General features: G+C 30.9%; 3 protein-coding genes across 3 annotated transcripts; 2 read left to right on the forward strand and 1 right to left on the reverse strand.

The window, feature by feature from the left end:
• Nucleotides 1–2,092: 2,092 nt before the first annotated feature.
• On the forward strand, nucleotides 2,093–2,815 carry HELRODRAFT_143641 (hypothetical protein; the record flags this gene model as incomplete). The annotated part of the gene is made up of 1 exon (XM_009026598.1): nucleotides 2,093–2,815. A coding segment is annotated over one exon (723 nt), but the record flags the coding sequence as incomplete, so codon positions are not given.
• Nucleotides 2,816–5,296: 2,481 nt separating this feature from the next.
• On the reverse strand, nucleotides 5,297–5,476 carry HELRODRAFT_128555 (hypothetical protein; the record flags this gene model as incomplete). Its single annotated transcript, XM_009026599.1, has 1 exon — nucleotides 5,297–5,476. A coding segment is annotated over one exon (180 nt), but the record flags the coding sequence as incomplete, so codon positions are not given.
• A 272-nt stretch (nucleotides 5,477–5,748) lies between these two features.
• Nucleotides 5,749–8,830, forward strand: HELRODRAFT_193355 (hypothetical protein; the record flags this gene model as incomplete). The annotated part of the gene is made up of 7 exons (XM_009026600.1): nucleotides 5,749–6,571; nucleotides 6,672–6,802; nucleotides 7,098–7,221; nucleotides 7,644–7,783; nucleotides 8,007–8,127; nucleotides 8,344–8,475; nucleotides 8,702–8,830. Coding segments are annotated over exons 1-7 (858 nt in total), but the record flags the coding sequence as incomplete, so codon positions are not given.
• Between the last annotated feature and the right edge of the window lie 3,206 nt (nucleotides 8,831–12,036).

Genomic DNA, 12,036 nt, shown 5'->3' on the forward strand with positions numbered 1-12,036 from the left:
TTTTACAATTTATGTAGCACTGGCTTTTTTACGCGTGAAGCTTACTTCAAAATTGAAAATAAAATTGATGTTTTTAAAATTTAAACAAAGATATACAGTTATTTCAATATCATCTGCTCATTTTTAAAAGCTTTTTTGAAGTTAATTATATAAATATCAAAAATAACTAAGATTAATAAAAAGAAGTTCATAAACTCAATTTAAACCAAAAATCCGATTTTTTAATTTCAAACATCGTTAAAATTACTGGTGAATTTTGTCCAACTGAAAGTCACGAAATCACGGTAATTAAATTGTTTGCCGGTTGAACGATCAACTGAACCAATAAACGTTTATAAAAAGCACGCAGCTAAAACAGAAAAAAATATTTTTTGAAAATATAAATATATATATATATATATATATATATATACATATATATATACATATATATATATATATACTTATATATATATATATATAATACGATACATTTTTACTATAAAAGTAAGTCATTTGCAAGGATGATTTGCATTTGTCTATTTTATTTTTATAATATAGTTCCATAAAATGTGGAAAAATATTTTTTGTTCAAACCTACTTTTAATTTTCTTCCTGTTAGAAGTGTTGTGAGTTTTTACAAAAATTTTTATTTTCTGTTTTACTAATTTGGCTAACGATAGTGTACTGTTTTTTTTAACATGCATTCGAATTGGGTGGGTGCATATTACAACGAATCTAAATAACATTTATAAATTTTAATTATTTATACAGATTGAACGGCAGCTTATCATCTGATTCGTGGCGAGATGAAATTTTGCTCAATGTTGGAAAAGTTCAGAAGCTGTCCAACCCCGGTAGATTAATTGTGTTTGGTGAAAATGCAGAATCAATCTTAACAGGCCTAAACGAAGAAGACACTATTGTGGCTGCAGCTAAATATGGGAAAGGTAAAATCGTCGCTTTTTCACGTGCATCTTACGGACGAGAACTCGTTACACTTAAAAATGACTTACCGAATTCAAAATTCTACCAAAATATATTAAATTGGTTAACCGGAAACACCAACAAAAATTTGTTCAGATTCTGCATGTTGGATGAGCAAAAAAAGAATATTGAATTAAAAGCTCTAGAAGAACAATTTGATGTTTTGGTGTCGTATGGTTTAAAAGAAACCGTAAACTTTTCCGTTGTGGACAAATACGTTACAAACGGAGGTGCCTTTATATACGCTTTTTCCTTACCAGGATGGGATGCTGTTTATTCGAGAAAAATAATTCGAAATATTCCATACGGACAGATGTTACTGAATTCCGGAATCACTTACTTTTCTGATTACGCTAATGATAACGATGGCTGGTACTATTCTAATTTGAACAAAGCCGGCAGTGCAAATTTGGCTAAATTTTTCAAAAGTAATCCTAATATTGAAAATATGTACAACAAAACTGCACTGCTGAGTCAAGTTTCAGAACTTCCACTTGAATACAGTGCTGAGTTTAAATTAAAAATTATTTCTTTTTGGGAGCAAGCTAGCACAAATTTGAAAAAATTGTTCCCTAAAGGTATGATTAATTGCAAAAATTTACACCAACGTCAGGTGGTTGAATTTTGGCAGTTGTTGGCAGAATTCAAATCGAATCAACAGTTCAAGGCATTGTACATTAGTGACTTTCCAGGAGATTTTAAAAATTTGCCTTACTTTTTTGACAAATCATTAGAGTTTTCATCAGAAAAAGAAGAATTTTTTTTTTCAGGAACCTACGTAGCCGCTGGATCAAAGGCAAGTTTAGAAATTACCGCATTGAGTGGAACTTGGATAATTTATGTTGGAGTACATACAGATTATGTATCAGCAATTACTTTAAAACGTTGGCCTAAAATGATTAAAAGGATTGAAATACAAGTTGTTGGTAAATATGACTTATCTTTTTATATTGGGGGTAGTGTTGTGTTTCAAAGCCCAAAAGAAAAATCCAGTATAGCGGCAAAACTTATAAATGTTGTCCCGTCTCCACAATTTAATTCTGCTGATGTTTCTTCACAAAAAAATTGGGAAGAAAACAAAAATTTACCAGGACTTTGGGCAGATATTTCAGGAAAATACATAACAATCACACTACCTTCATCCAGCATAAGAAATTTGAAAAACCCAGGTTCGGTGATAGATATATACGATACTCTAATTGAACATTATCACGATTTGAGAGGCACAGATGTTAAAACTTCTAGGAAGATGTGGGTGGTGACTGACAAGCAACCTTCATACGGTGCCATGCATGCTGGATATCCAATTGTAACTCATTTGGATGTTGCGGATCCAGAAGGTGAAAAATTTTTGCTCAATGAAAATGCTTTAAAATTAAATACATCTAAGTATTGGGGAATTTTTCATGAAATTGGCCACAATATGCAACAGAGTGAATGGACATTTGAAGGAACTTTGGAGGTAACGAGTAATGTTTTCAATCTGTACGGTATGAAAAAGATTGGAAATCTTGACTGTTGGACTGTTCCTTGGTTGAATAAACAAATATGGAAAGGAGTTGGATATCTCAATAATGGCTCAGATTTTGAAATTTGGAAAAACGATGCTGGGGTTGCTTTACACACGTATGCCCAATTGGCCGATACATTTGGTTGGGCGATATATAAACAAGTTTTTCGTCGTTATCAGAATATGTCTAGAAAAGAAAAACCCAATAATAACCAAGAAGAAATAGACAAATGGTTTATTATTTTTTCCGAGGAATGTAAATTCAATTTAGCACCACTAGCTGCATTCTGGGGAATTCCATTATCACAGGATGCCATCAATAAATTGGAAGATCTGCCTTTTGAATATTTCTTGCCGATGATATAGTGACGAAACAAACTCCAGAAAGAGTTAAAGTGGTCGCTAAAAAGTTTCCTAACTTGAGAAGAAAACAGTAACATTACATATCCTTTTATGTGTTTCAATATTTTGAAAAACCATTCATAAAAGTTGTGAACTAATATTCAAGAAATAATTCTTTTGGATGCTGTATTATCAATTTTTAAATCAATAAAATCTTTTTTATATCATTTTCATTCATTTGATTGTAAATTTTTTTTTAATAACTTTGTGACACGCTTTGATTCTTCAAGTAAGTATTTTAATTTTGTTGCATTTTATTATTTACATTGAGGTTTGCGGTTTATATAATTGTTAAACTATAAGATTCTGGAAATAAAATTTTTGAAGCGAATAGCTTTAGTTGACTATTATTTATTAATTTTATAAATTATAAGGATTCGTTGACAAAACTTTAGTTAATTTCGTTACTCTGAAAATGGAATTCGTTTCACAAACTGCCTGCTTCAATGACATTGGTACCTACTAGCTTTAATAATATTATTAAAAATAATTAAAACTAAGCTCACAATACATCGTGGAATGTCTGAATATTTTGACAAAACATTTTCAAAATTTTTTTTATGATACCTATAATATTTGCATCCAATATCAAATTGGTGACCTGTTTTATCTAAAATATTTCCATTAAAAATCTTACAGTTACCTTTCTCTCTTCAAACGTTTAAAACTTGTTTGTTGATTAAATCATTACTTTAAAAATACTTTTCTTTTTAAATTTTACTATTCTGTACATTTGATATATTTTTATAATGCCTATTCTTTAATACTCATCTATATATCCCTTTCTATCTTGCTGCAGACCTGTCATTAATGTTTGTTTCATCTTCAAAATAAAAAACGTTTTGTTTTTACTACCCAATTAATTTCTCATTTAAAAATTTAACTCTACCATTTTGCTATCTCCATCGCCAGTGGCGGACCTGGGGTAGGGCCTAAGAAGTCACAAGTTTTTAGCAATTTTTTAATAAAAGTCAGAAAAAGAACGATTTTATGCCAAAAATCCATCAAAATTAGGTCGTCTGCCACACTACCACAGATTTTTGCTCTGCCCGTAAAAATTTTGCCCTCCCGTCAAAGTTGTCTAAATCCGCCACTGTACCCTACCCTTCAAAAGGGTTTCAAACCTGCTCAATGCTCACCCATGAATTACATAAAAAAAAGTGTAACGAAGCGTTCGAACTGAACTTTGACCTTGAAGCAATTACGTCATTTTACTGAATTTTTAGGCTGTAAACGATCCCTCATTTCGAAGTCTCCCCGCGTCAGTTATCATCGATGATATCATTGCATCTCATAAAGTACACACAGATTTTAACTACACAGGTAGAATGTAATCAACGAAAAATTCGGTCTAACAGTTGATTCGCTTTTCGACTGTTAAGGACAGGTATCAAAATTCCAAACAAATATAGAAAACTTTTAAAAAAATAATTAACAAATTATGTAGAACGTGTTCATTGAATCGGCTATTGTGAAAGGTTACACTTATTAATTTTTCTATCATATAAACATGAACAAGGTGATATAGATGTTTTTAGAATTTTTTTATTCCAACTAAACCAGAATCATTAAGCGCTCAAAAACTTTTTAATTATTTATTTTCATCTACTTAGCAGCAGTGAACAATTTAAGAAATCCTTATTATACATCAAAAACTTGATCTAGTACTACCGTGTTCATTTTATTTAACATGAAAGACAAACTTTTAAAGATATTTCACGAATATATTTTTTAACTTCTATTTTGAAAATGTACAGTTGTTGAACGTTCTTATACACAATTAAAATATTTTTTAAAGTCGTGTATTTTATCAAAAACGTTTTCAAAAAATTTCTGCATAATCATAACCTGAAATATCACAATCAAAACAAACATGACAAATAGTACCACAAATTGTCAAAAATTTTGAAACTTTTTCATTACATAATTTATATTTGTGAGAAAAAAGTTTTTCAATAAAAATTGTGAATCATATTTAAAAATCGATCGAAAATTTTGTGAATGGTTGCTAAAATGATATAATGAAAAAAAAATGATTATGTTAGCTCAATCAAATTGAAAATTTTCGTCATCATCAAATATAGAATAGTTATCAAAAAGCTGTGGTTCGTCAATCTCCATGCAGTCGTCATCGACCTCTCCAATTATCTTCATCTCCTTCATCCACATTTCACAATCAGAGAAGTCAGCTGATTTATACTTTAGTTCATTTTCATCAAAACATCCTTCCTCGATAAATGGTCGAACATTAAAGTGATTTAATTCAAAAAAGTCACTATTTTTAATTTGTTTTTTATTCTTTTCTGTCTTATTTTTTTTCTTAAGTCCTTCAAAAATTTTTATTAAGGCGAAAATATCATCGTTTTTATCTAATTTTACAATTTGTTGGTCGTGTGATGGATTTTTGCTGAAATTTTTTTTTAACAAGTTTGAAAATTTATAGCAGCTTCCGCAGGTTTCACACGAAAACGGCTTTTCCAGCGAGTGCCTCTTCAAGTGACTGTTGAGCATTGACCTGTTGAGGCAGGTGTATTCACACGAGGGACACTTCAATTTCTTACCAACTCCATGTTTCACGAGCTTGTGATATTTCAGGTGCGAGTTATTGCGAGCGGAGAAAGTACAACCTTCCAGTGAACACTTTTTCCTGACCTCCGTGTTCATTTTTATGCAGGTGTCCACTGGAAGAATCTCCATTCTAACAAATTGCTCGCTCGAAAACGATGAATCATCCATTCAGGCAATAAAGAATGCTGCAAATTTAATTTCAGTTTATATAAATTGCCAGAAAGAAATTTTTTTATTTACAAAATACACAAACTGATAGTCTGTCAATGTGGCAGGTTAATTTTGTAATAACATGAGGTAATAAGAATATTATAGTTCTTTCTTTAGCTTTAAAATTCAAAAATAATATAAAATTTTATTACCGTTGAAAATATCGGAATATAAACACATAAAATATTAAAAGAAGCCGTTAAAATAAAATATTATATAATTTTAATAAATTATAATTAAATTAAATTATATAATTATAATTAAAATTTGATTCTAAAATATTTAAAATTATAAAATCGCAAACAAGTTAAGAAGGTCATTTAAATTAAAATTACGATAAAAAAAGGACGCAAATAAAAAAAGTGGAAATTAGTGGAAATAATAAAAACAGGAGTGCGTACAACAGCACATTGGAACACTATACAGAAAGTTTGTGCACATGGTTCGTGAAATAAATAACATTAGACACGTACTTGTCTGTAATGGAACTTTAAAAATAGTTGTGTACAAACCACAAGTTTCATATGCCACGATGTAACAACTTAAACATATATGAAAATTGAAAACAAAAATTTATTTTCAATACAATATACACGCACGCATTAGACCCATTCAGACACGTGCATGGTCAATACGGAGGCACACAATCGCACAAACACACAACGAGAAAAACACCTCCATTCTGAGTTGATGAATGAATGTATGTGTGTGGATGTATTTTTTGTTCGTTCAAAAAATGCCAAAGAAATGATTTTTTGATTTTTTTACTTTTCAATGATGATGTAATGTTTTCAAAGTTCAAATATGTAAACAATGCTTAATTTTAACGTAAAATGTTTCTACCAAAATTTGATGTATATGTCCTAAATATTGAATTATTTCTTTTTCTACTTGTTACCTCTACTCAGTCGCATGGTATATTCTCATATGAATATCATTCATTAAAAGAGTATCTAAAATTAGAAATTTCAAAATGTTCTAAATTGAAAAATATTATCAAACAACAAATTTGTAGAACTGTATGTGGGTTGCTACAAATTCGTGGCAGCAGATAAACATGGAACACCAGGGAAAGTTGATTCAGTCAAATCATGCAGAGAGCTTTGTCGGCCGTCGAGTGAGAGAGCTGGCATGATTGCTCTGAAAGTATATTTCACTTATTAAAAGATTGCTAACATTTTGCCATTGTGAATTTTTTCGATTTGTTTTATATACTATATAGCTGTTAAAATTTGTTGCAAATCTCACCATGTGAATTTAAGCCACCCATCAAAATTGTTTTGATTAAAAAATATTTGTCTAATAGAACAACTATTTTGATCCAAATATCATTAATTTTTTAATTTAATTAAACTTTTTATTCATATTTTTAAAAAAAAAATCTAAATTTGAAAAATTACCTCAACTTGTAAATTTAAAATTACTTTTGAAAACAAATAAGAACGGAAGTGAATGCAGTTGTGCCACCCGCGTCAGTGCAGCCGTCTCCTCATCCCACTGCGACATGGTCTGTCCAGCTGATGGTAGGGCGTGTGGAGCTCCCGATGCCTCCTCTGTCTACCACGGTGGTCTCATTTGAAAGCTCTGAAAATGATTTAGACCGTTTCATCTGCATGATCATGTTTCTTTATTAATCAAATCTCAAATTAACATTTGCAATTGAAAAATACGTAAATAACTGGTTGAACAATCGAATTTGAAATGACTGAGCCAAATATGAGCAAATAAATGTATAATCAAATGAATAAGTGACTATATTTACATATATTTTTAAAACAAGATCAAATTAATTACAAAAGGTTTGTTGGCTGAATTTATTCAATTATTATCTTCTCCATCATATCATTAGACGTTTGAAAAGTTTAATTTTTTTATATTTACAAATATAAAAGTGTTGTTTAGCTTTTGAAAACAGTTCGATTGAAACCTTTCCACTTAAAATGACAATTTTATTTAAATGATCATGTCATTCAATTCAACTTCTTAGGACGTGCAGCCGATACTTGCTGCTATTCGATTGTCGGCTCGTCACCACAAGGGGCCAGCGACACTCGCACGTACTCCAATTCACTTCTACGCGACTGCCAACGTCACTGCTACGAACGCAACTTCACGATGTTTCTTATTGTCTGTTTATTGATCTCTCACTTTGATTTTATATTTTCATGTTTTAGGCAATGCTTCTTTTAAGTTTTTTTTCAAATCAAAAAAATTGAAAACATTAACTTGTCATTTGGTATTCAAATTTCGGTTTATAGAAATCTGATCTTGTAAGAATAATTACAATCAATTGCGTCTCACACCTTATGAAATTGAATGCGATAAACTTTTCAAACTAAATACCTGACAGACAGACAATGCTTGCAAATGTGAGGTTAGCGAAATATCACCGAAGATCGTGAGCGAACCAACAGCTTGTGGTAAGTGCGATAAGTCGGTCGAGTTCGGAGGCCGTCAGCCAATCTTTTTAGGTCCTTTTTTTAGTTAAAAATTTGATAAAACTGAAAAAAAAATTTTGTACAGAAAACATTTTTATTTCACATTCAAATATGATAAGTTGTGACAACTTGAACTGAATTTTTATTAATTATTTAATTAATTACCCAAAAATTATTAATATTTTCAATGTTTAGTAACAGTAGTTTGATAAAATTTAGTTATCTAATAGCCCTTTCCTACCTAACCAGTCCGATTTAGTTTGGAGTATCCGTCAGGTTTATCGAGCACGAAGCACTGCGCTTCAGCAGCTGATGGCTTGAAGGATCGGTGCAGGGCGGTGTGCCTCAGTGGATGGAAAGGACACGACTGCATGGAGAGGGGTCTGTGTGTTCAAGAGTTTTTTTGTATTCATTAAATTTTACAAATTTCCCAATTAAATATGAAATGTGAAATTGTTTTGGTAGAAAATTAGAAAATACTTTTGTATTAAAGTATGAAGCATAGTAAGATAAACATTGAGGTTTTTTTTCACATGATATGTACCTACTGATCAATTAATTGAAAAATTTAAACGGCATTTAGAAATTGTAAATGACATAAAACCAGATTGTAGCAACAACAATGGAAACTGCGGAGAAGAATTTGTGTGTGAAGTCAACATTGTAAACGGCAAATCTGTTTCTGAGTGCTTGTGTGGGAACGGAAAAGTAAGAAACAATCATCATAAATGTGAAGGTTAGTGCAATTAATTATTTTCCTTTCGTTATTACTCTACAATAACTTATTTATAAATGCTATTTTTAATAAATTTCATCAAATAACGTTTTGAAAATTTCAAAGATTTTAGAATGAACATTGCCTATGAGAAACTGATAAGAGTGTCAGGAAAGTATAACGATTCATTGAAATACCTGACAGATGGAGAGGTACTCAATCCATCAGCTGTTCATGCCAAAGTTACTTATTTTGAAGTTGTGCTCCAAAAAAAGTTTAAAATTGCTTTCTGTTCTATATACTTTTCGACAAAAACTGATAGTTAGTAATTTTTCAATCTAACCGTCAAACGTTTTTAAAAATTTAATTTCAACTTATCTGAATTTAATATTGATAAAAAGTTGAAGATATGCAGATCATTGTTGGCCAAAAAAACTGTAGCATTCCTGAGGCGACAAATATAATTTTTGCTCAACCGGTGCATGCAAACTGCAATGCTGCATTGTCTCAATCGATCGTCGTCGCTAATGTTTCAGCTAGTGTCATCCTGGAGTTGGAAGTTTACGCTATAGGTAGGTGAATTTGGTATAGTTCAATTTTTATTCGATACTAAATTGATTATTTAAGTTTTAAACTTTATCAGACTGCAAATTGAACAACGGCTACTGTGGATCCGACCAGTGTGTTGAGCAGAAGGTTGAACTGATTGGTTTTCCTCCGAACGTTTCTTGCGTTGTGATAAGTATATTTCAGCCAACAATGTCATTTTAAAACATTCGTTAAACATTGAATAACTTAATTTTAATAAATCATTCACACGTTAGTTAATAATTTTTGCTAGTAATTTTATTAATTTCAATAAATAACATCAAAATTTAAAGTTTACTATCAGCAGAAAAGCATAACATACAAATTCAAAGCTAATAAAAAAATAAACTTTTCCATGCAGCAACAACGGTGCCACCTGTCACAAACAACAAGCTGGTCTTTTCCATGCCAACAAGCCGTGAAATAACTTTCATTTTCTTGATCACAATCGCTAAACATTTTTGTACATAAAAAATTGAATTACTTCAAATGATTAACCGAAGCAAAGTTGAAATGAAAATGTATGCAAAAACATTTTTGATGATCAACAACGCGTTTCGGTCTGACATTTAAAAATTTAATGTTAAAAAAGTAAACCGTTTTCTATTGTGATATTTCAAACAATTATTTTGTAGATGTGAATGAAGAGTATTACGGATGCTTCTTTATCGAGGACGAGAACGAAACTGAGGCTGTTAATTCAATTGTGGCCTGCGAAATGCATTGCAAGACACCGTTCTATGGAATGATGGTTAATTGATTTTGAATTCTAAAATGTTTCGGGAATTTGTTTATATTCATCGTCTGTTTCTGACCATAAGTCAACTGTTTTGACCCATGACCCAAGTGACCTATCAATGTTTGACTCATGACCCATTCTATACTTGTAAAATATAAAAATACAAATGACTGATGGTGCTACTTTTCACATCATTTTTGATAACTGCAAACATAAGCTGCAAGCAGCCAAAAAACCCAATGATTACAATGACAAAGTAGAAGAACTTTGATGACAGTCAATTCAAAATTTGAACACACATTCACTTAAAAAATTGTCTATTATTCTGTAACAGTATCATGACCTGAGATGTTGTCTAATTTTACTTAAAACATGGAAAAAATTGTTTCAAGAGTTAGACAATCCGTGCAATGCCAAATAATATTGGAAAATCTGTTGCATCTTTCTTCCACCATGATAATGGATTGAATACATTGTTCTTCTCTGAATCTAATGTGAAATAGGTGCATTTCGCATTACATCTCTTAATTTCATCATTTGTTCTTTGCTTCAGAGGTTTTAAAACAACAGATTTTGTCTCGGATTTTACTTTGTTGACATCTATATTTGGAATTTGAAACCATGCAAAAGAGATTTTGCTTTTTTACTTGGCTGTTTAGAGACATCTGCAACATGTGTTGTGTTTCCAGAAGGTAGAGATTCCGAATTGCTTTTTCCTTATTTGGCAACGGCTGTGTTCAAGTTCAAGTACTCCAATTGCATGTTATCATCTGGTTTATTTTGTATGTTTAAGCGTCTTTCACCTTCTGTAGCTAAAGTATAAAGACATTCATTGACTTGCTTTAGTAAACCTTCCCGATCTTTATCATTTCTCACATTGTGAAACGGTTGTAAGCAAGGGTCCAGAAATGTTGCAGTGAAATTCAACATTGACAGACTGTTCCAATATTTTCAGTAAGTGCAAAATTCTCCTTTCATTAATTTTTTTTTATATTTATATAAATATATAACAATAAAAGAAAATTTTGTTGAAGAGAAAGTGAGTCAAAGGTTCTGACCCATGATCCAGTGACCCATCTGACTCATAATCCATTGACCCATGTCAGTTCTGCATTGTCTCATAAGTAGACAAATTTACTTTGTTGAAACGGCGACAATTAAAATTGTTTAAAAACTACCAATGATGCTAATTTGCTTAATGGCCGGTAATATATTTTTATCCAACTTCATAGATGACAAAAACTTCAATGAAAATGAAAAAAATTATTTTTTTTTTTACATAATTTAATGGTAAAATTTCAATTAACAATTTCAATGTAACGACAATTAAAACGACATCCTATTTGTTCAATAAAGACTGAATTTGAAAAGAAATTTATTGTACAAAAATTTTACCCATTCAAATAACTGAAGAAACTTTCGCACAAACAGGAAGGCTCAAGATGCCGATGTTTCCTCGCCGTTGACAAAAAGGTCAACGAAGAGTTCTGCGATACAACGTGCGACGACAAACATGGCTGTGGTGGATCCAACTACTACTACTCCATCTATGCCAGTGAATCTCCTTATAATACGATATATAAATTAATTCTAAAAATAGTGGAAACATTTAAACTTTAATTATTCAAATACTACAGTTATTTTCATTACTGATATCAAAAAGAAGATGAGTAAAGATTCTTTCTCACTGAATAAATTATTTATAATTTAACTTCAAAATTTTGAAAATATCTGGTTTAAATAGGAAATAAATTTTAATGTTTAATAAAGTGCCGTAAACATTAAAAATTAATTTGTTTCATTCTAGAGCCCGTGAAAGAGGTTTCTTACGTTGGCTGTTTCGCTAATGTCGAGCGGGATAGTGACGGCGTTGACCATCCGATCAAAAACATATCCGCCA

Source organism: Helobdella robusta, assembly GCF_000326865.2.
Source record: "Helobdella robusta unplaced genomic scaffold HELROscaffold_48, whole genome shotgun sequence".
Lineage (NCBI taxonomy): Eukaryota > Metazoa > Annelida > Clitellata > Rhynchobdellida > Glossiphoniidae > Helobdella > Helobdella robusta.